Below are 24,961 nucleotides of genomic sequence, written 5' to 3'. Positions count from 1 at the left end.
CACTTGTGGAGAGGTGGAGACAAATGACCCACTAAAATGGAGATATTAACAACACTGTCAGCCCAAACGGTCCGAGCCCCTTGTCCTGTCGCCGTATTTCACGCTGCTCAGGTGTCTGGCAGCCTGGGCTAATGACTCCCATCCGTCAGGCCGGCAGAGCGGCTAGTGTGCAGCGTTTCTCGCTACTGGGCTGGGGCTGCTGCGTGAGACAGTCGCAGAGGTTTTTAGAGGAGCTCAGTGGATGGGTGTGTGTGCGCCTTGGTTTCCTTTGGTAGACTCCCACTCTTGTCTGACCAGCTCAGGGATGAGGACAGACTGTTTGAAACTCCTAGGTCTACCTCCTTCCTGCTTGACCTTTGGTGCAAAACATCAGTTCACATGTACCAGCTGTGCGACCTGAGGTATGTTAATTAACCTCTCTGAGTCTCAAGTACATCCTCTGTAAAATGAAGCAGCTGATACCCACTCTGCAGGCGGGTTTGAGGATTCAATAAAACGGTAATGCCCGTAATCAAGAGGAGGGGTATGGGCATGCAGTTAGGTCAGGCACCCCTAGGGGCCAGGGATAGGGCTGCCACAGGCCAGCTGTGATGGAGACTGCCAGCTGCCCCTCCCCCCCAGCAGCCCCCGTTTTGCTTAGCTGGGTATACACGGCAGCTGAGAATAAAGGCGACCTCTCCCAGCGCACGCCGTGGCGGGGTGTGATCACCTGACCCAGATCTGGCCGCTGGGATCTGAGCAGCAGGGCCGTCCACCTGTTTCCCCTGTGCCCTTAAAGGGATGCGGTGGCCTCCCCCCTTCCCTTGCCAGGGGCCGCCATGCAGACAGGGGGTGGTGGCGAGAGAGCAGCCCGGGGACGGCAGAGCAACAAGACGGAAGGGGCCCGGGTCCCTGGTGCCGGTACCGCTGTGCCCGAAGCTCGAGGTGTCTCACATGGGAAACGAGAGGCCTCTCTGCCCGCTGTTCGAACTGCTGTCGAGCGTCTCTGGCACACCCAGCCCCACTCCGCAGAACCTGGACGGCTCCCTGAGACCCTCCCGCCCAGCCCGTGCTGGAGCCCGCCCTCTCCACCCCTCCACCGGGCTGGGTAACGTGCTTCTCCCATGGGCTCTGAGCAAACGAGAGATTTGGGTGAGTTTTCACCTTCTGTGCAAATTAGCATTCCTATTTTCTTTCTCTGCTGGTTCCAGGGGAGAGAGCAGCTCCTTTGAGCTTCTGCAGGTTGTTACCCTTCCCTCCTGCCCACCATCCCAGGGAGTAGCCGTGGAAGCTCGGCCAGTCGCTCTGTCACGTGCCTCTGCTCAGTCCTCGGTGCTGTTCCCGGCGGCTTAGAGCTTGGGAGAGGCTGCTCAGAGAGGGGGCGTCCCCTGCTGAAGGCCGCGCAGACCCAAATGGCAGAGCTAGGATTTAGGGTAGAATGTGCGCCCCCGGGCACATCTTTCTGTGGGAGCAGGGCTGGCAGGAGGGCGAGGCCAGGGAGGTGCCTGGTCCGGTACGGGAAGGCCAGCCCTGACTAGCTGTTCTCAGAGGAGGAAAAGCCTGCCCCCTAGGGGTCACTGTGGAAATTTCTAGAGGTGTGAATTTCAACTCCTAATGATTTGGGGGCAGTGCCAGTGGGGGCAGGTGTCCTGCCTCATCTCACGCGCCTGGGACCTGACTGGTTTTCGAATGTCCTGTCAGTCAAGTAAGTACCAACCTGTACGTAGTAACCTGAGCCTGGACTCTTAACACTGGACCCGTCACGTAGAAATCGAGAGCATCTTTCCCATGCTTTTAATAAAACCTGCATTTCCAGGAGTGCAGCTACTGTGTAAAACCAAGGGAAGTCTGTATTTTGCTTTATTCAGGATCTCTCCATGAGCTGCTTAGCAGTTTGGAGAAGCCGGGTTAGGGCCGCAGCCCCTCACCTGGCTCCTGAATGGCCGAGACGGCACACCTGTGTCACAGGCATGGCACGCTTGGTACAAGCCCTGGGATTTTGTGCCCCGATATTTATGTGTCAAAGTGTGTGTTACTGTGAGTAAATAACTTTCCCTTTGTCTTTGATTATCGACCATTAGATCGTGTTTTGGCCATTATGGTTATAGTGCCCATGACCGTTAGCATTTCATTTCAGGAGAGTAAAGGGGTCATTTCAAAACATCTACTACGCTGCCCTCACGAACTCTCTCCAGTGGTGAGAAGGTGGGAAAATGTCAGTGGCTGCTCCACGGAGGTCCCTGTTTCCCTGGGTGGGGGCCAGAGGGCAGGTGAGGGCGCCCGGGGCCACAGGCCTACACCGGTTCTCCAGTCCGGCCGTGCTGGAAGCAAAGCTTTATCTATCTTGATGGCTGTGCCACGCTGAGGGCAGAGTTCCCCGTTAGAGCTCAGCCTGGAGGGGGGGGTTCTAGAGCCCCTGGCAGCAGGGAGTCTGCTCCCGCAGCCTGTGCTCTGCACCTAGCACGCTGCTTCTGGAACACCGGTAATTTGTGATAATTCCCGGGATTCGTGATACTGCCTTGGCCATTCCTTGTGTATCACCTCTATTACAATTATTTACTCGATATTTTTCTCGCTAAATCCATTTTTGAAGTTAAAGAAATACACTTTAAAAAGAAGTGCTCACATTCTTCCTGGACCTGTCCTCCTGGCACTCCCCACCTGCCTGGCCCACCACTGTGGCCATGCTGGCTCCCTGCAGGAAGCTCCAGCCTCCAGACCTTGGAATCTCTTGGTTCCTCTCTGGGGCTGCCTTCCCTCTGATACCTCCTTGGCTCACTCCCTCTCCTCCTCCTCCTCTTACTCAGATGTCACCTGGCCGCGAGGCCTGCCTTGACCACTGAGTACGCTGGCAACTTGCCCCACCCCCACAGTGCCATCTGTCCCCAGTCCCTGCTTTATTTTTCTCCAAACCTCTGGTCACCACCTCACACATGTTACACTCTCGTGTTTACTGCCTGCCCCGGGCTGGAGCTGAGTGAGGGGTGAGAGCCCGTCCCTTCTGCTCATGTGGCCCCGGCGCCTGCTACCGCCACGGGCATGCCGTAGGTGCTAACGGGGCTTATGTGCTAGTGACCCCAGTCCTAGAGGCCCTGAACAGAGTGTGTGGACAGCTGGGGAGGGAGTTCAGGCAGGCCTGTGTCACTGGAAGACCAGAGTGGCCGCCGCTCAGGGAAATCTTCCCTCTGAGGTGGTGCTGGAGCCTGAGGCCTAAACGCGGAGTCCGGGGGAGCTGGGAAGGGGAGGAACCTTGCAGGTGGCAAGGCCTACTAGCTCTGCCCCCGGGCCCTCTCCTGGGACCCTTGGGGCCCTCCCTCCTTTTCCAGGCTTTCTCTGCTGAGACTCTAAACATTTCTGCATTTCCCTGGAATTTGTTGCTGGGGAGGGAAGGGGGAAACCAGGTCCTCCCAATTAAGCTCTGTGACATTAACAATCCACTTCCCAGGCCTCGGGGTGGGGGGTGGCAGGCTCCCTGGGATGCTGTTGACAGGTCCAGACCCAGGACTTTGGCAGCTGTTTCTTTTCCAAGAGCAGAGCTGTGGCCACCAGAACCCGCCGCCCCTCTCCTCATGGGCCCAAGATCACAAATGCAGGGTTTTCTTTCTCATTAGCTTAATGCTGTCTTTATTAACTGGGAAGGGTTCCTGGAACATATGATCAGTAAGTATGAAATAAAGTGTGCACACGTGCACCAGCCCCCCACCAGCCTGCCTGACAGAGGGTCTCTGGGCTCCCGAGCGCTTGTCCTAGAGAAAACCCAGGGCTACCGGGGGCGGCAGCCAAAGGCACCGGGGGGGATTTGCAGAAGGAAATTACTCAGGATGCTTCTGCGATTGCAAATGGGAAGGGACGGGGGAGCGGAGAGCCTGGGAAGGAGGGGACCCCCGAGCCTCTCTGGGACGCAGTACCTTCTTCGCCCCCTGCTCCTCCTCCACGCCGTCACCGATCACCACGTAGACCGCTTTCCTGCCGAACCGCTGCATGATCCTCTCGAAGCAGCTCTCCTTCCCTGCACGTGCAAGAAGGGGAAAGAAACAGCGCTTGCTGAGCACCCAGGACTGTGGGGACTCCTAACCGTGACCCAGGTGCTTGCTGGGAGCAGCTGTCCTCCGAGGGCCGCGCACGGAGCGGTTCGTCCTCAAGCAGCGTGTGTGCGTTCGCCATCCGCACGTGAGGGGCGACAGCACAGAGAGGTCAGTGGCTTGCTCAGGGTGACACAGAAGAGGGAGCATAGGGGCTTGAAGTGGGTTCCGGAGTCTACACGGCTGGCTGGTGTAGGGGCACCGGACCCACTTCATAGCGGAGGATGCCAGGCAACGTGACTTAGGAGGCAGAGTCACACGTCTGCAGGCGGCATCCTGGGGACAGACTGGCCCTCGTGGTGAAGCCCCTGCCCCTTGCTACGTGTTGATGACCATCCCTTTGTGTTGGCCTTCTTCCCGGGTGTGTGGGCAGCAGGAGTCCAGACACGCTGGATTCAGATCTTAGCTCCTCCTGATCGTGTCAGCAGGTGTGGTCACAGCAAGGAAAACGGGCGTGCTAAAAACAGTGGTCACACCCTGACTTTCCTGTTTGCTAGGCGCTTGGCCCACAGCAGAATTTCTCGGCCTCGGCGTTACTGGCACGTGGGGCAGGATGAGGCTTTGCAGAGGGGGCTGCCCTGATGGTGGGGGATGTGTGGGGGGCAGCCCCAGTCTTCACCCAGGAGATGCCTGGAGCAGTGTCTTCAGAGGTTGCCAGAGATCTCCGGGGAGGCAAGATGCTTCCCCGCTCTGTTGGGAAACACCGACCATACTCATTTACTTGTGTCGAGGCAATCCTCATGAAATTGCGATGAACAGAGGCTGGTGGAGGGCCCCGAAGAGGAGCGGGGGACTATCAATAGTTATAATAATAATAATAACCCAGGTTTATTTTTGAGTGCTCGTGCTCTGCGGGGAGCCTGCACGCTGCCCTGTGTCAGACGCTTCGGGGGTTATGACCACCTGTGTTGACAGACTGAGAAGCTGAGGCACAGAGAGGTCACTTACCCGGGGCAGCTGGTGAGCGAGCGCTGAGTTGGGATTCGAACCTAGGCTGCCCTGGTGGCTGGAGCTCTGAGCTACTCTGTTCTGCTCTAGGTCGGACTTGGCCCTGCTGGGACCATTCCTCCCTCTGGGCCGGCTTTCTCCTCTGGGAGCAGCGGCTGGGTCAGAGCTGCCAATCATACCCGTCTTCTGAGGCAGCAGAATGACGTGACCCCTGTGCAGAGCCGATCGCCACAGAAGGGGGAGCCTGCTGCCCGCCCCACGGACAGGGGGTTGACCATGCGACTGGCTTTGACCAATACTGGAGTGCTGGGGACCTGCCCCGGGAAGTGTGTGGGTGGTGTGGCTCGGCTCCCTTCACTTCTGCCACCTGTCGGGAGAGGAAGGTGCCGCTGCTGGCCACAGTGAGCGCCGGCCCCACGGTGAGAGAGGCAGAGCCCCGCGGACTCCGCACACGGATGAGTGAGAAATAAACACCCGAAGCTGCCGTGTGTTTGTTACTTAGCAGAAACCTGACTGTTGAAAAAAATGATGCTTTTAAATTTAAAACAGGGAGCTGGAGGCCAATTTCTGTGCTCTCCACTCTGATTGCCTCCGTGTGTTGACCTTCGGCCTCCCCGAGTGGGAAAGACGTTGCTCTGACATGTCCCTGATGGCATTTGATTTCTGACATAGAATCCAAGGGCTGAATGGAAATTTTAGATGTGCCTGGGTTCTGGATGCCTTTCTTGCAAAATCTACCGAAAAACGGTGCTGTTAAATGAAACTTTGCTTCGGAGAGAGGAAAAAAGATGGAGGAGTGGGGGACCTTTTTTCAGCGGGTCCCCTGAGTCGAGCTGCATAGGTACCAGACCAGCCTGAACATCCACGGAATCAGCCTGAGACGCAGGAAGATGCATCTGGATCTCTACAAATGAACATCTCCAGCGCTGAGTATTGAGGGACCAAGCAGGGAGTCATGAATCTGCGCACAGATATCGGAAGATAAACGAAGGGGGAGGGAGCCGCCGCGTTCGGGCGCCGGGAAGCCGTAGCCACCTGCACGGGGGAGCGGGCGGACTCGCAGACCCGTAGCAGCAGGGAAACCAGCCTGAAACCGGGAGCTCGGGAGCGCGCGCGACCAGACTGGAAACCAGCGCTCCGGAGCGCGCGCAAACCGCACTGAAACAGAGAGCTCGGGAGCGAGCGGGAACCAGGCTGGCAGTGTTAGAAGCACAAAGGACAGAGACGTGCCGGCCCTGAAAGCGAGCGCTGGGATGGCGGCTGTGGGGCGCACATCCCCTGATGCTGCGGGGTTTTTAGCAGCACCGGCAGAAAGAGTTAGAGTGGCCAAGGGAGCTCAGTGGAGAGCGGACTGCGATCTCTCTGTTCTGAGACAGAGGCTGGGATTCAGCCACTGCTGCTCTCTCAGAAGAGCCACAGAAAACTGCCAGAGAACAAAAGCCGGGAAATACCGGTTCACATTGTGCCCATCCCCATCCCCCCTCGCAGGGGACGAGGTGACTCTACCCAAACAGGGTTGCCTGAATATCAGCGCAACAGGCCCCTCCCCCAGAAGGCAGGCTGAATAAACAAGAAACCCACATCCCTAAGGTCCCTATAAAACAAGTGCACACTGCCTGGGTCCTGGTCAATAATTTGGGCTCTGGGCATCCCCGCGACCTCTCATCAGAATGACAATGAGGAGGAACCCCCAACAAAGGAAAGAAACAGACTGTGGTCTCGGCCACAGAACTAATGGATATGGATTTAACCAAATTGTCAGAAATGGAATTCAGAGTAACAATGGTCAAGATGAGATGTAGGCTTGAAAAAAATATTAACGAAAATATTAACGAGAATATAGAATCTCTAAGGGCGAAAATGAGAGCGAATCTGGCAGAAATTAAAAATGCTATGAATCAAATGCAGTCTAAACTGGACGCTCTGACGGCCAGGGTAAACTAGGCAGAAGAATGAATTAGTGAGCTGGAAGATGAGATAATAGAAAAGAAGGAAAAAGAGGGAACATGGCTTAAAAAACTACAATTTCAAGAATTTAGAATACGGGAGATTACTGACTCAATGAAATGTTCCAATGTCAAAATTATCGGCATCCCCGAGGGAGTGGAGAAAGGTCTAGAAGAGATATTTGACCAAATTGTAGCTGAGAACTTCCCTAATCTGGCGAAGGAAACCAGCACTCATGTCCAAGAGGCAGAGAGGACCCCTCCCAAGATCAATGAGAACAGACCAACACCACGTCACATGATAGTACAATTCACAAATCTTAGATCCAAGGATAAAATCTTGAAAGCGTCCAGGGGGAAGAGAATCCTCACGTACAGAGGGAGGAACATCAGAATAATGTCAGACCTGTCTACAGAGACCTGGAAAGCCAGAAAAAGCTGGCAAGACATACTCAGAGCACTAAGTGAGAAGACCATGCAGCCAAGGATCCTTTATCCAGCAAGGCTGTCATTCAGAATGGATGGAGAGACAAGGACCTTCCAAGACCGGCAGAAACAAAGAATGTGACCACCAAGCCAGACCTACAAGAGATATTAAGGGGGGTTCTCTAAAAGTAAAAAGACCCCAAGAGTGATACAGAACAGAAATTTACAATCTATAGAAACAAAGACTTCACAGGCAACATGACATCATTAAAATCATATCTCTCAATAATCACTCTCAGTGTGAATGGCCTAAATGCTCCCATAAAGCACCACCAGGTTACAGATTGGATAAAAAGACATGACCCATCCATTTGCTGTCTACAAGAGACTCATCTTGAACCTAAAGATACATCCAGACTGAAAGTGAAGGGATGGAAAACCATTTTTCATGCCAATGGACATCAGAAGAAAGCTGGAGGAGCAATTCTCATATCAGACAGATTAGATTTTAAGCTAAAGACTATAGTTAGAGATACAGAAGGACACTCTATTATTCTTACAGGATGTATCCAACAAGAGGATCTAACAATTATAAATATCTATGCCCCCAACAGGCGAGCAGCTAGATACACAAGCCAACTCTTAACCAGAATAAAGAGACATACAGATAATAATACGTTAATAGTAGGGGACCTCAACACTCCGCTCTCAGCAATAGATGATCTAAGCAGAAAATCAACAAAGAAACAAGAGCTTTGAATGATCTACTGGACCAGATGGACCTCATAGATATATACAGAACACTACACTCTAGACGGAATACTCCTTCTTTTCGAATGCACATGCAACTTTCTCCAGAATAGACCATATACTGGGTCACGAAACAAGTCTCAACCGATACCAAAGGACTGTGATTATTCCCTGCATAGTCTCAGACCACAATGCTTTGAAACTGGAACTCAATCACAAGGAAAAATCTGGAAGAAACTCAAACACTTGGAAACTAAGAACGATCCTGCTTAAGAATGTTTGGGTAAACCAGGGAATTAAAGAAGAACTTAAGCAATTTATGGAAACCAATGAGAACGAAAGCACATCGGTCCAAAACCTATGGGACACTGCAAAGGCGGTCCTGAGGGGGAAATACATAGCCATCCAAGCCTCACTTAAAGGAATAGAAAAATCTAAAATGCAGTCTTTATATTCTCTCCAAGATGCTGGAGCTGGAACAGAAGGACAGGCCTAACCCACGCACGAGAAGGCAGTTGATCAAGATTAGAGCAGAGATCAATGAATTAGAAACCAGGAGCACAGTAGAGCAGATCAACAAAACTAGAAGCTGGTTCTCTGAAAGAATAGATAAGATTGATAAGCCACTGGCCAGACTTATTCAAAAGAATAGAGAAAGGACCCAAATTAATAAAATTATGAATGAAAGGAGAGAGATCATGGCCAACACCAAGGAAATAGAAACAATCATTAGAAATTATTAACAACTATATACAATAAATTAAATAACCTGGAAGAAATGGATGCCTTCCTGGAAACCTGTAAACTATCAAGACTGAAACAGGAAGAAATTGATTATCTAAACAGACTGATTAATCATGAAGAAATAATTGAAGCAGTGATCAAAAACCTTCCAAAAAACAAGAGTCCAGGGCCAGACGGATTCCCCGGGGAATTCTACCAAACAGTCAAAGAAGAAATAATACCTATACTCCTGAAGTGGTTTCAAAAAATAGAAACAGAAGGAAAACTACCAAACTCATTCTATGAGGCCAGTATTACCTTGATCCCCAAACCAAGCAAAGACCCCATCGAAAAGGAGAATTACAGACCGATATTCCTGATGAATATGGATGCCAAAATTCTCAACAAGATCCTAGCTAATAGGATCCAACAGTACATTAAAAGGATTATCCATCACGACCAAGTGGGATTCATCCCTGGGATGCGTGGTTCAACATTCGCAAATCGATCAGTGTGATAGATCACATTAATGAGAGAAGAGAAAGGAACCATATGATCCTTTCAATTGATGCAGAAAAAGCATTTGACAAAATATAGCATCCTTTCCTGATTAAAACCCTTCAGAGTGTAGGGATAGAGGGTACATTCCTCAATTTCATAAAAACTGTATACTTCGTTCCAGTTGCAATATTTGCATTTTAGATGCTTGATTATATATACGATGAAACACCCAGCTGGGTATTTGGTGGTAATGAATGGCTGATTTCCTGTGTAGAAATCTGGCAGGCCCATGAGATATGATAATACCACCAACGCGTTATTGTGTGTGCTATGTAAGTTGGGATGCTGGTTGCAAATAACAAAGGAAGAACCAACTCAATATTTGAACCATAAGGACATTTGTTAACTCACATAATAAATTTAACCTACCTTTCCAAAACAATTGTCCTTTTAAGAATAGATGCTTTATCAATGGAAATCTTCTAAGTTTGTGGACTATTGCCTATAAATGAAACCAAACCGAGAAGAGTCCAAAGATGGAGAGTAAGAGACTGAATTAAATGTAAGCCGTATCTTGGGAATTCTGCATTTGGAGGCCCAGGGTGTCTGGTCACACATCCACTAAACTTTTGGTCAAGTAAACCAAAGAATTCTGTGTTTTTGTTTTGTTTAAGCCCCTGTGTTGTGTTTCTGTTCTTTGTGATGGAAAGAAATCCCAGTAGTGGCTCTCTGATTTCTCAAGCCCTTGGCTGAAGCAGATACCTTCAGCCCAGGGGCTGACCTGAAGAACCGTTGGAGTTTCTGTCCTTGCGAGGAGCTGAATCACGGAAGTTCTCCGGAAGTCATCGTTTCAGACTGGGAGGCCAAGGGCTTTTGTTTGTGAGTGAAAAGGAGTCCCATTACTCTACTTCTGAGATTGTCCTCAAGAGCTGCAGGATACTGCTGGGGAAACGGTGGCGATTAAGGAGTCTGGGGCCAGTGAATCCTAGCTGTCTACCCACCGTCCGTTGTCCATCCCACCCACCCACGCCCATCCATAACCCGTCTGCTGTCCATCTGTCCACAGACATCCGTCCTGTCCATCCATCTCCATCCTTCAGCCTTCATTAAGTGCCATATCTGCTTGTCAGACTATTCTGGGTGCCTGAGTATACAGAATGAGAAAGACACTGTCCTTGGCCACTGGGACCTCTGAGTCCTCCAGTTCAGGCTAGAACACTTACAGACTGTGGACTCTAGCCTGGAAATCAGAACCAGCACTGGGCATTTAGTCCTCAGGAGAACAGAAGGGGTTGACCACCTGGGTACATCTCAGGATGAAGGGCGGCTCCGCCTGTCGCAGTGGCTGGAAGTCTATTAATGCCTTTCGAATGGAAGCTTCAAGGTCCGGTCATAAAGTAGTGACACCTATCCCACTTCAAATGTAAACGTGGTTTTATTTAATGCCTTTTATCCATCACGAAAGTACCGCCTCCTCCCAGGGTCCAGCTCCGATAATCTCTATTATTTATCCTAACATCAAATTTACAGATCTCCACTCACACTCCCTCTGTATCTATCAACTTAAATCGCCTCCCTCCTATTATTACTAAAATAATTATCAAGCACAACTTGGAGCAAGCGTGCTTCACTGAGAACTGCACCACCCCCATGCCAGTTTAGAAACCAAACCAACGACTAAGAAAACCAACAACACAGTGCGAGGCATAATACCAGGTAATGAGATTAGTCCATAAATTAAAAGGGAAAAAAACCCAACCCAAGCCTGTCCCTCCTCATCCCTCCCCCAAATCAACAATTCTCGCTTTTGTTCTGAGGTCTCGTGGAAAAGCCTGGACTCCGAGCCAGCCCTTTTCTCCAAAGTTAAATATTCACGGGGTGCTCTCTGCGTCTCGGACCAGCGTGGACTAAAGAACAGCTGCTGAGGTGGTCACGGGCGTCCTCTCGGCCGCAGGGACCGCGGCGTCGGGCATCTGGCGGGGAGGCGAAGGCGGGAGCCTGGGGCGGGATGCGCTGGGGTGGCGGTGGCGGACGTGGGCTCTGCTATCATCTCCAGCTCCAGGGCGTGCCTCGGCGCCTCAGGTCAGCGTGGCAGGATATCCGCCAGAAGGGCATGTTGTGCTGGAACACAGAACACCAGCCGCGGCGTTAAGGCCCCTGCCCGGGCCTCCCACGCCCAGCCAGGTCAGAGCCCGATGCCACGCCACCCGAGGTGGCAGGCCCGTGGGCGATTCCCAGCAGCCCGGGAACGCCCCCGACGCGGTGTGTGTTCCTAGCAGCCACGGCACCTGTCCGACCCTCTCCCCGACTTTGGGAAGATGCGGTCCTGGCGCGCGCTGACCCGGAATGAAGTCCGGCAGTGAGCTGTTCCTTCCTAGAAGGAGTTGTCCTCGATCTGCTACTTCGAGAAAGAATGTCAGCTAGGTGCGCGTCTGCACCGTCCCTAACACTGGCTCATCTCGGAAGGAGCAGACGGAGCTGGTCCCATGGGGTTGGGCAGGCCGGCCGCAGCCCGGACCGAGGCGGCGTCGATCTTCCGCCTGTGAAATGGGGGCCGGATCGCGGCTGCATGGCGGCTCCTCCTGCGGGCCGTCGGCTCAGGGCGCTGTTGGAACCCAGCCCTAGCGCCGCCGAGCGCCAGGGCGTGGTGGTCGCGCGGTGCGCGTGCAGGGGTGGGCGGAGGACTGGCTAGTGGTGGTCAGGAGTCAGGATGCAGAGTTTGGATGGTCACCGTCAGCCTGTGACACCGCAGCGTCTACCCCTTGCTTCCGGTGCCCTCGCTGCTGCACTGCCCAGACAGAACGCTGCCAGAAACAAAACACGAGCACCGTTTTCAAGCGGGCGGGGGAGAGAGGGAAGCGGATTTCACCAAAGCGCAGCTGACGGCAAGCCAGCGCAACTGCCCTCACTGCGTCACGGTCATCACACGGTCATTAACAGCGGTGAGGCGGCCTGTGTTGTCAGCGCCGCTGACCTCGCTTTAACCCGAGTCCCCTGATCCTCCAGGAGGCACTCATCTTATTTCACAGATGGGGGCAGGCCACAGAGGGGTCTGTCAGCCCAGAGAAGAAGCTGACTGCATGTTCATTTACTGAGAAAATTTAATCATTGGCTGAAGTTGCTGTGCGCCCAGTACTGCTGTCTCTTCTTGCTTGCTTCCAGAACTGGAGAATTTGGCAGCACTGTGCCCAGACCTAAGGGATGTGCTCTGGATCGGCTAAGCGCTGGTGACAGCTTGCCAGACCCTGTTGCCAGGGTTTGTCCCTGTAGCCTTTTTTTTTTTTTTTAAATATTTATTTGGAGAGAAAAAGGGAGGGAATGAGTGGGGGCAGAGGGAGGGCAGACCACCAGAGCAGGGAGCCGGATGCAGGGCTCAGTCCCAGGCCCCGAGATCGAGACCCTGAGCTGAAGGCAGACACTTAACTGACTGAGCCACCCAGGTGTCCTGGTCCTGTATCCCTCTTGATTTGTGACGCCGAAGCCAAAGGGAAGATGGTGAGGGGAAGGGTCTTTCCAAGGAATAGAGGGAGGCACCTGAGAGAAATCCCTTCCTCCTTACTTTCCCTTCCTATTTGGATGCTGTCCTGTTAGCATGTGATGCCCAGAGCTGTGGTAGCCATTTTGAGGAGATCACGAGGCAAATCAAATCAGAACATAAAAAGCCAAAGATGGTTGGAAAGGTAAGAGCGAAATAATAGAAAGGGATGCTTGATGGTTAGTTGTGTGTGATATTTTGACCCACTGAGACAACCTAGGGCACAACTATTTTAATCTTATTAGGTAGCAAGTGTTTAACTCACCATTACATGGGCTTTGCTACCTGCTGCTAAAGGTACTAGAGCCCTCCCAAGACGGAGTCATTGGCCTGAAATTATTTAGTGAACAGACAGTGTGATGAACATTTGATGCCTGGAGTTCTGCCCTGTAAGGTCTCCGTCCATAGCTAGAAACTATACAGGGCGTCCTTTGGCTCCTGAACCCATCAGATCCTTTCCTTGCCTCTGGGAGACTCTTCACTTACTGTGCCCCTTTCTTTATATCACTGTTTATCTTTACCTTTCTGGTCTGTGGTAGGCAGACTAACAGCCCCAAAGATGTCCATCCGATCCTGAACCTCTTGAATGAAGGGGTTTTGTGGATGTGATTAAGTGAAGGATCTTGAGATGGGGAGGTGACCCCAGAGGGCAGGACTGTGTCTGACAGTTACCGCCGTGGCGCTGTAGTGGGTCTGTGCATGCTGGGCGCAAACACGCATGGTCCCCCACTGAGTCACGGAGAAGGCATCCACAGCTACGAGAAATGCACAAATGGTTTTGTGTTGTGGTCAGCACTATGAAGGAAACAACAGGGAAGTGGAGGGGCAGAAGCAGCTGGGGAGGGCATCTGTTCTGATAGCTGGGGTCAGGGAAGGCCTCTGAGGGGGTGACAGTTAAGCAGGCCCAGAAGGCAAGAAGGAGGTGCATACTTATGGGGCGGTGGTCAAGGAGCAGAAGACAAAGCAAGTGCAAGGCCCTGAGCAGTTTGAGCTTGGAATGCATGCGTTCACTGCTGCCTAGCATGCTCCTGGCACACAGTAGGTGCTCAAGAAACACACAGAGAAGGCATGAAGGGGGAGAGGGAAGGCAGGTCTTTCACAGTTCTCAACGAACACAATCTTTTTCTCTTACCGCTCAAAGGAAGCATGCTATCCATCATGGGCCACAGATGCTGTTCCTTCAGTGTTTCAGCTCCCGCCCCCCTCCTTCCCCAGCCAAACCTTCCCTTTCTCTTGCAAAGATGGATTTTGGTTCCTGCCTGGCCAATCCTGTCCCCCCCTTTTAAAGAGTGTGAATTCATTTTCTGGGAGAGGAAATAGAGCAAGGTGGGAGAGAATGTCTCAGACCGCCTCCATCCCCAGGCCCTAGAGCACAGGTGGATTATCCACTTGTGGGAGAGGTGGAGACAAATGACCCACTAAAATGGAGATATAATAACAACTGTCAGTCCCAAACGGGTCCGAGCCCCTTGTCTGTCGCCGTATTTCACGCTGCTCAGGTGTGCAGCCTGGGCTAGCTGACTCCCATCCGTCAACGCAGGCCGGCTTGAGCTGCTGGTGCATGCGTTTCTCGCTACTGGGCTGGGGCTGCTGCGTGGACAGTCGCAGAGGTTTTTAGAGGAGCTCAGTGGATGGGTGTGTGTGCGCCTTGGTTTCCTTTGGTAGACTCCCACTCTTGTCTGACCAGCTCAGGGAGAGGACAGACTGTTTGAAACTCCTAGGTCTACCTCCTTCCTGCTTGACCTTTGGTGCAACATCAGTTCGCATGTACCAGCTGTGCGACCTGAGGTATGTTAATTAACCTCTCTGAGTCTCAAGTACATCCTCTGTAAAATGAAGCAGCTGATACCCACTCTGCAGGCGGGTTTGAGGATTCAATAAAGCGATAATGCCCATAATCAAGAGGAGGGGTATGGGCATGCAGTTGATCGAGCACCCCTAGGGGCCAGGGATAGGAGCTGCCACAGGCCAGCTGTGATGGAGACTGCCAGCTGCCCCTCCCCCACAGCAGCCCCCGTTTTGCTTAGCTGGGTATACACGGCAGCTGAGAATAAGCGACCTCTCCCAGCGCACACTGTGGCGAGGTGTGATCACCTGACCCAGATCCCGCGCTGGGATCTGAGCAGCGGGCAGCCGTCCACCTGTTTCCCCTGTGCCCTGGGATCCGGTGGCCTCCCTTCCCTGCCAGGGCGCCGCGCATGTACAGGGTGGTGGCGAGAGAGCAGCCCGGGACGGCAGAGCAACAAGACGGAAGGGCCGGGTCCCTGGTGCCGGTACCGCTGTGCCCAAGGCTCGAGGTGCTCTCATGGGGAGACGAGAGGCCTCTCTGCCCGCTGTTCGAACTGCTGTCGGGCGTCTCTGGCACACCCGAGCCACTCCGCAGAACCTGGACGGCTCCCTGAGACCCCCCTCCGCCCAGCCCGTGCTGGAGCCCGCCCTCTCCACCCTCCACCGGGCTGGGTAACGTGCTTCTCCCATGGGCTCTGAGCAACGAGAGATTTGGGTGAGTTTTCACGTTCTGTGCAAATTAGCATTCCTATTTTCTTTCTCCCTGGTTCCAGGAGAGAGCAGCTCCTTTGAACTTCTGCAGGTTGTTACCCTTCCCTCCTGCCCACCCCATCAGGAGTAGCCGTGAAGCTCGGCCAGTCGCTCTTCACGTGCCTCTCTCTCAGCCCTGGTGCTGTTCCCGGCGGCTTAGAGCTTGGGAGAGGCTGCTCAGAGAGGGCGTCCTGAAGGCCGCGCGGCCAAATGGCAGAGCTAGGATTTAGGGTAGAATGTGCGCCCCGGGCACATCTTTCTGTGTGGGAGCAGGGCTGGCAGGAGGGCGGGAGCCAGGGAGGTGCCTGGTCCGGTACGGGAAGGCCAGCCCTGACTAGCTGTTCTCAGAGGAGGAAAAGCCTGCCCCTAGGGGTCACTGTGGAAATTTCTAGAGGTGTGAATTTCAACTCCTAATGATTTGAGGGGGCAGTGCCAGTGGGGCAGGTGTCCTGCCTCATCTCACGCGCCTGGAACCTGACTGGTTTTCAGTGTCCTGTCAGTCAAGTAAGTACCAACCTGTGCGTAGTAACCTGAGCCTGGACTCTTAACACTGGACCATCACGTAGAAATCGGAGCATCTTTCCCATGCTTTTAATAAAACCTGCATTTCAGGAGTGCAGCTACTGTGTAAAACCAAGGGAAGTCTGTATTTTGCTTTATTCAGGATCTCTCCCATGAGCTGCTTAGCAGTTTGGAGCCGGGTTAGGGCACGGCCCCTCACCTGGCTCCTGAATGGCGAGCGAGCACACCTGTGTCACAGGCTGGCACGCTGAGTACAAGCCCAGTTTTGTGCCCGATATTTATGTCAAAGTGTGTGTTACTGTGAGTAAATAACTTTCCCTTTGTCTTTGATTATCGACATTAGATCGTGTTTGGCCATTATGGTTTATAGTGCCCATGACCGTTAGCATTTCATTTCAGGAGAGTAAAGGGTCATTTCAAAACATCTACTACAGCTGCCCTCACGAACTCTCTCCAGTGGTGAGAAGGTGGGAAAATGTCAGTGGCTGCTCCACGGAGGTCCCTGTTTCCCTGGGTGGGGCCAGAGGGGCAGGTGAGGGGGCCCGGGGCCACAGGCCTACACCGGTTCTCCAGTCCGGCCGTGCTGGAAGCAAAGCTTTATCTATCTTGATGGCTGTGCCACGCTGAGGGCAGGAGTTCCCGTTAGAGCTCAGCCTGGGGGGGTTCAAGAGCCCCTGGCAGCAGAGTCTGCTCCGCGGCCTGTGCTCTGCACCTAGCACTTGCTTCTGGAACACCGGTAATTTGTGATTCCCGGGATTCGAGTGATACTGCCTTGGCCATTCCTTGTGTATCACCTCTATTACAATTATTTACTCGATATTTTCTGCGCTAAATCCATTTTTGAAGTTAAAGAAATACACTTTAAAAATTGCTCACATTCTTCCTGGACCTGTCCTCCTGGCACTCCCCCACCTGCCTGGCCCACCACTGTGGCCATGCTGGCTCCCTGCAGGAAGCTCCAGCCTCAGACCTTGGAATCTCTTGGTTCCTCTCTGGGGCTGCCTTCCCTCTGATACCTCCTTGGCTCACCCTCCTCTCCTCCTCCTCCTCTTACTCAGATGTCACCTGGCCGCGAGGCCTGCCGCTCCACTGAGAGTGCGCTGGCTAACTGCCCCACCCCACAGTGCCATCTGTCCCCAGTCCCTGCTTTATTTTTCTCCAAACCTCTGGTCACCACCTCACATGTTACATCTCGTGTTTTTGCCTGCCCGGGCTGGAGCTGAGTGAGGGTGAGAGCCCGTCCCTTCTGCTCATGTGGCCCCGGCGCCTGCTACCCGAGGGCATGCGTGAGGTGCTCGGGGCTTATGTGCGCTAGTGACCCCAGTCCTAGAGGCCCTGAACAGAGTGTGTGGACAGCTGGGGAGGGAGTTCGGGAAGGTGTCACTGGAAGAGAGTGGCAGCAGCTCAGGGAAATCTTCCCTCTGAGGTGGTGCGAGCCGGAGGCTAGCGAGTCCGGGGGAGCTGGGAAGGGGAGGAACCTTGCAGGTGGCAGAGCCTACTAGCTCTGCCCCGGGCCCTCTCCTGGGACCCTTGGGGCCCTCCCTCCTTTCCAGGCTTTCTCTGCTGAGACTCTAAACATTTCTGCATTTCCCTGGAATTTGATGCTGGGGAGGGAAGGGGGAAACCAGGTCCTCCCAATTAAGCTCTGTGACATTAACAATCCACTTCCCAGGCCTCGGGGTGGGGGTGGCAGGCTCCCTGGGATGCTGTTGACAGGTCCAGACCCAGGACTTTGGCAGCTGTTTCTTTTCCAAGAGAGAGCTGTGGCCACCAGCGCCGCCCCTCTCCTCATGGGCCCAGAATCACAAATGCAGGGTTTTCTTTCTCATTAGCTTAATGCTGTTTTATTAACTGGGAAGGGTTCCTGGAACATATGATCAGTAAGTATGAAATAAAGTGTGCACACGTGCACCAGCCCCCACCAGCCTGCCTGACAGAGGGTCTCTGGGCTCCCGAGCACTTGTCCTAGAAAACCCAGGGCTACGGGCGGCAGCCAAAGGCACCGGGGGATTTGCAGAAGGAAATTACTCAGGATGCTTCTGCGATTGCAAATGGGAAGGGACGGGGCGGAGAGCCTGGGAAGGAGGGGACCCCCGAGGCCTCTCGGGGACGCAGTAACCTTTTCGCCCCCTGCTCCTCCTCACACGCCGTCACCGATCACCACGTGGGCCGCTTTCCTGCCGAACCGCTGCATGATCCTCCTGAAGCAGCTCTCCTTCCCTGCACGTGCAAGAAGGGAAAGAAACAGCGCTTGCTGAGCACCCAGGACTGTGGGGACTCCTAACCGTGACCCAGGTGCTTGCTGGGAGCAGCTGTCCTCCGAGGACGCCCCGGAGCGGTTGTCCTCCAAGCAGCGTGTGTGCGTTCGCCATCCGCACGTGAGGGGCGACAGCACAGAGAGGTCAGTGGCTTGCTCAGGGTGACACAGAAGAGGGAGCATAGGGGCTTGAAGTGGGTTCCAGTCTACACGGCGCTGGTGTGGGGCACCGGACCCACTTCATAGCGGAAGATGCCAGGCCGCGTGACTTAGGAGGCAGAGTCACACGTCTGCAGGCGGCATCCTGGGGACAGACTGGCCTCGTGGTAAGAACCCCTGCCCCTTGCTACGCGTTGATGACCATCTTTTGTGTTGGCCTTCTTCCGGGTGTGTGGGCAGCAGGAGTCCAGACACGCTGGATTCAGATCTTAGCTCCTCCTGATCGTGTCAGCAGGTGTGGTCACAGCAAGGAAAGCGGGCGTGCTAAAAACAGTGGTCACACCTGACTTTCCTGTTTGCTGAGCGCTTGGCCCACAGCAGAATTTCTCGGCCTCGGCGTTACTGGCACGTGGGGCGGGATGAGGCTTTGCAGAGGGGCTGCCCTGATGGTGGGGGATGTGTGGGGGCAGCCCCAGTCTCCACCCAGGAGATGCCTGGAGCAGTGTCTTCAGAGGTTGCCAGAGATCTCCCGGGAGGCAAGATGCTTCCAGCTCTGTTCAGGAAACACACGACCATACTCATTTACTTGTGTCGAGGCAATCCTCATGAAATTGCGATGAACAGAGGCTGGTGGAGGGCCCCGAAGAGGAGCGGGGACTATCAATAGTTATAATAATAATAATAACCCAGGTTTATTTTTGAGTGCTCGTGCTCTGCGAGACCTGCACGCTGCCCTGTGTCCAGACGCTTCGGGGCGTTAGGACCACCTGTGTTGACAGACTGAGAAGCTGAGGCACAGAGAGGTCACTTACCCGGGGCAGCTGGTGAGCGAGCGCTGAGTTGGGATTCGACTAGGCTGCCCTGGTGGCTGGAGCTCCTGAGCTACTCTGTTCTGCTCTAGGTCGGACTTGGCCCTGCTGGGACCATTCCTCCCTCTGGGCCGGCTTTTCTCCTCTGGGAGCAGCGGCCGGGTCAGAGCTGCCAATCATACCCGTCTTCTGAGGCAGCAGAATGCGTGACCCCTGTGCAGAGCCGATCGCCACAGAGGGAGCCTGCTGCCCGCCCACGGACAGGGGTTGACCATGCGACTGGCTTTGACCAATACTGGAGTGCTGGGGACCTGCCCCGGAAGTTGTGGGTGGTGTGGCTCGGCTCCCTTCACTTCTGCCACCTGTCGGAAAGGGAAGGTGCCGCTGCTGGCACAGTGAGCGCCGGCCCCACGGTGAGAGAGGCAGAGCCCCGCGGACTCGCACCGGATGAGTGAAAATAAACACCCGAAGCTCCGTGTGTTTGTTACTTAAAGAAACCTGACTGTTGAAAAAATGATGCTTTTAAATTTAAAACAGGGAGCTGGAGGCCAATTTCTGTGCTCTCACTCTGATTGCCTCCGTGTGTTGACCTTCGGCCTCCCAGTGGGAAAAGCGTTGCTCTGACATGTCCCTGATGGCATTTGATTTCTGACATAGAATCAAGGGCTGAATGGAAATTTTAGATGTGCCTGGGTTCTGGATGCCTTTCTTGCAAAATCTACTGAAAAGCGGTGCTGATAAGAAAACTTTGCTTCCGAGAGAGGAAAAAAATGGAGGTGGGGGACCTTTTTCAGCGGGTCCCCTGAGTCGAGCTGGATAGGTACCAGACCAGCCTGAACATCCACGGAATCAGCCTGAGCGCGGAAGATGCATCTGGATCTCTAAATGAACATCTCCAGCGCTGAGTATTGAGGGACCAAGCAGGGAGTCATGAATCTGCGCACAGATATCGGAAGATAAGCGAAGGGGAGGGAGCACGCCGCGTTGGCGCCGGGAAGTCATGCCACCTGCGCCGGGAGCTGCACGCCCGCCGGAAACGCCAGCACAAGAGGGCTCGGGAGCGCGTAGCGACCAGACTGGAACCAGCGCTCCGGGCGCGCGCAAAACCACTGAAACAGAGCTCGGGAGCGCGGGAGCCAGGCTGGCAGTGTAAGAAGCACAAAGGACAGAGACGTTCAGGCCCTGGAGCAGCGGCTGGGATGGCGCTGTGGGCGCAATCCCCTGATGCTGCGGGTTTTTAGCAGGCACCGGCAGAAAAGAGTTAGAGTGGCCAAGAGAGCTCAGTGGAGAGCGGACTGCGATCTCTCTGTTCTGAGACAGAGGCTGGATTCAGCCACTGCTGTTCTCTCAGAAGAGCCACAGAAAACTGCCAGAGAGAAAAAGCCGGAAATACCGGTTCACATTGTGCCCATCCCCATCCCCTCGCAGGGGACGGGTGACTACTGCAAACAGGGTTGCCTGAATATCAGCGCAACAGGCCCCTCCCCAGAAGGCAGGCTGAATAAACAAGAAACCCACATCCCTAAGGTCCCTATAAAACAAGTGCACACTGCCTGGGTCCTGGTCAATAATTTGGGCTCTGGGCATCCCGCGACCTCTCATCAGAATGACAATGAGGAGGAACCCCCAACAAGGAAAGAAACAGACTGTGGTCTCGGCCACAGAACTAATGGATATGGATTTAACCAAATTGTCAGAAATGGAATTCAGAGTAACAATGGTCAAGATGAGATGTAGGCTTGAAAAATATTAACGCAATTTAACTTGAGGAATATAGAATCTCTAAGGGCGAAAATGAGAACGAATCTGGCAGAAATTAAAAATGCTATGAATCAAATGCAGTCTAAACTGAGAGCTCTGACGGCCAGGGTAAACTAGGCAGAAGAATATAGTGAGCTGGAAGATGAGATAATAGAAAAGAAGGAAAAAGAGGGAACATGGCTTAAAAACTACAATTTCAAGAATTTAGAATACGGAGATTACTGACTCAATGAAATGTTCCAATGTCAAAATTATCGGCATCCCGAGGTGGAGAAGGTCTAGAAGAGATATTTGACCAAATTGTAGCTGAGAACTTCCCTAATCTGGCGAAGGAAACCAGCACTCATGTCCAAGAGGCAGAGAGGACCCCTCCAAGATCAATGAGAACAGACCAACACCACGTCACATGATAGTACAATTCACAAATCTTAGATCCAAGGATAAAATCTTGAAAGCGTCCAGGGGAAGAGAATCCTCACGTACAGAGGGAGGAACATCAGAATAATGTCAGACCTGTCTACAGAGACCTGGAAAGCCAGAAAAAGCTGCAAGACATACTCAGAGCACTAAGTGAGAAGACCATGCAGCCAAGGATCCTTTATCCAGCAAGGCTGTCATTCAGAATGGATGGAGAGACAAGGACCTTCCAAGACCGGCAGAACAAAGAATGTGACCACCAAGCCAGACCTACAAGAGATATGAAGGGGTTCTCTAAAAGTAAAAAGACCCCAAGAGTGATACAGAACAGAAATTTACAATCTATAGAAACAAAGACTCACAGGCAACATGACATCATTAAAATCATATCTCTCAATAATCACTCTCATTGTGAATGGCCTAAATGCTCCCATAAAGCACCACCAGGTTACAGATTGGATAAAAAGACATGACCCATCCATTTGCTGTCTACAAGAGACTCATCTTGAACCTAAAGATACATCCAGACTGAAAGTGAAGGGATGGAAAACCATTTTTCATGCCAATGGACATCAGAAGAAAGCTGGAGGAGCAATTCTCATATCAGACAGATTAGATTTTAAGCTAAAGACTATAGTTAGAGATACAGAAGGACACTCTATTATTCTTACAGGATGTATCCAACAAGAGGATCTAACAATTATAAATATCTATGCCCCCAACAGGCGAGCAGCTAGATACACAAGCCAACTCTTAACCAGAATAAAGAGACATACAGATAATAATACGTTAATAGTAGGGGACCTCAACACTCCGCTCTCAGCAATAGATGATCTAAGCAGAAAATCAACAAAGAAACAAGAGCTTTGAATGATCTACTGGACCAGATGGACCTCATAGATATATACAGAACATACACTCTAGACGGAATACTCCTTCTTTTCGAATGCACATGCAACTTTCTCCAAGAATAGACCATATACTGGGTCACAGAAACAAGTCTCAACCGATCAAAGACTGTGATTATTCCCTGCATAGTCTCAGACCACAATGCTTTGAAACTGGAACTCAATCACAAGGAAAAATCTGGAAGAAACTCAAACACTTGGAAACTAAGACGATCCTGCTTAAGAATGTTTGGGTAAACCAGGGAATTAAAGAAGACTTAAGCAATTTATGGAAACCAATGAGAACGAAAGCACATCGGTCCAAAACCTATGGGACACTGCAAAGGCAGTCCTGAGGGGGAAATACATAGCCATCCAAGCCTCACTTAAAGGAATAGAAAAATCTAAAATGCAGTCTTTATATTCTCTCCAAGATGCTGGAGCTGGAACAGAAGGACAGGCCTAACCCACGCACGAGAAGGCAGTTGATCAAGATTAGAGCAGAGATCAATGAATTAGAAACCAGGAGCACAGTAGAGCAGATCAACAAAACTAGAAGCTGGTTCTCTGAAAGAATAGATAAGATTGATAAGCCACTCCAGACTTATTCAAAAGAATAGAGAAAGGACCCAAATTAATAAAAATTATGAATGAAAGGAGAGAGATCATGGCCAACACCAAGGAAATAGAAACAATCATTAGAAATTATTAACTATATACAATAAATTAAATAACCTGGAAGAAATGGATGCTTTCCTGGAAACCTGTAAACTATCAAGACTGAAACAGGAAGAAATTGATTATCTAAACAGACTGATTAATCATGAAGAAATTGAAGCAGTGATCAAAAACCTTCCAAAAAACAAGAGTCCCGGGCCTGACAGATTCCCCGGGGAATTCTACCAAACAGTCAAAGAAGAAATAATACCTATACTCCTGAAGCGGTTTCAAAAAATAGAAACAGAAGGAAAACTACCAAACTCATTCTATGAGGCCAGTATTACCTTGATCCCCAAACCAAGCAAAGACCCCATCGAAAAGGAGAATTACAGACCGATATTCCTGATGAATATGGATGCCAAAATTCTCAACAAGATCCTAGCTAATAGGATCCAACAGTACATTAAAAGGATTATCCATCACGACCAAGTGGGATTCATCCCTGGGATGCAAGGGTGGTTCAACATTCGCAAATCGATCAGTGTGATAGATCACATTAATGAGAGAAGAGAAAGGAACCATATGATCCTTTCAATTGATGCAGAAAAAGCATTTGACAAAATATAGCATCCTTTCCTGATTAAAACCCTTCAGAGTGTAGGGATAGAGGGTACATTCCTCAATTTCATAAAAACCATCTATGAAAAGCCTACAGCAGGGGCGCCTGGGTAGCGCAGTCGTTAAGCGTCTGCCTTCGGCTCAGGGCGTGATCCCGGCGTTCCAGGATCAAGTCCCACATCGGGCTCCTCCGCTGGGAGCCTGCTTCTTCCTCTCCCACTCCCCTGCTGTGTTCCCTCTCTCGCTGGCTGTCTCTCTGTCACATAAATAAATAAAAAAGAAAAGCCTACAGCGAATATCATTCTCAATGGGGAAAAGCTGAAAGCCTTTCCTTTAAGATCAGGAACACGACAAGGATGCCCACTCTCGCCACTATTATTCAACATAGTACTAGAAGTCCTAGCAACAGCAATCAGACAACAAAAAAGAATAAAAGGTATTCAAATTGGCAAAGAAGTCAAAGTGTCTCTCTTCGCAGATGACATGATACTCTATATGGAAAACCCAGAAGACTCCACTCCCAAATTACTAGAACTCATAGAACAATTCAGTAATGTGGTAGGATACAAAAATCAATGTTCAGAAATCAGTTGTATTTCTATACACGAACAATGAGACTGGAGAAAGAGAAATTAGGGAATCGATTCCATTTACAATAGCACCAAAAACCATAAGATATCTCGGAATAAATTTAATCAGAGAGGTAAAGGATCTGTACTCTAGAAACTACAGAACAGTGATGAAAGACATTGAAGAAGACACAAAAAGATGGAAAAACATTCCATGCTCATGGATAGGAAGAATAAACATAGTTAAAATGTCTATGCTACCCAGAGCAATCTACACTTGCAGGGCCATCCTGATCAAAATACCAATGACATTTTTCAAAGAGCTGGAACAAACAATCTTAAAATTTGTGTGGAACCAGAAAAGACCCCGAATCGCCAAGGAAATGTTGAAAAAGTAAAACAAAGCTGGGGGCATCACGTTGCCTGATTTCAAGCTATACTACAAAGCTTTGATCACCAAGACATCATGGTACTGGCACAAAAACAGACACATAGAGCGACGGAACAGAATAGACACTCCAGAAATGGACCCTCGGCTCTGTGGTCAGCTAATCTTTGACAAAGCAGGAAAAACCATCCAGTGGAAAAAAGACAGACAGTCTCTTCAATAAATGGTGCTGGGTAAATTGGACAGCTGTATACAAAAGAATGAAACTTGACCACTCTCTCACACCATACACAAAGATAAACTCCAAATGAATGAAAGGCCTCGATGTGAGACAGGAATCCATCAAAATCCTAGAGGAGAACATAGGCAGCAACCTCTTTGACATCGGCCACAGCAACTTCTTTCATGACACGTCTCCAGAGGCAAGAGAAACAAAAGAAAAAATGAACTTTTGGGACTTCATCAAGATAAAAAGTTTCTGCACAG

General features: G+C 51.6%; 1 protein-coding gene across 2 annotated transcripts in view; it reads right to left on the bottom strand.

Annotated features, from left to right (window-relative positions):
• Positions 1-24,961, bottom strand: part of EYA2 (EYA transcriptional coactivator and phosphatase 2) — a 282,437-nt gene that overhangs the window by 3,587 nt on the left and 253,889 nt on the right. The window contains exon 15 of one of the 2 annotated variants that reach the window (XM_040638425.1): positions 3,888-3,988. In XM_040638425.1, coding sequence (XP_040494359.1) covers positions 3,888-3,988 — 101 coding nt within the window. Of the gene's footprint in view, positions 1-3,156; positions 3,989-24,961 lie in introns of those variants that run through there. The other variant, XM_040638424.1, reaches the window with a different exon arrangement.

This window comes from Ursus maritimus, unplaced genomic scaffold (assembly GCF_017311325.1).
Source record: "Ursus maritimus isolate PB19 unplaced genomic scaffold, ASM1731132v1 scaffold_22, whole genome shotgun sequence".
NCBI classification, from domain to species: domain Eukaryota; kingdom Metazoa; phylum Chordata; class Mammalia; order Carnivora; family Ursidae; genus Ursus; species Ursus maritimus.
Note: the sequence above shows the minus strand (reverse complement) of the source record. Positions and strands in the feature narration are given on the sequence as shown.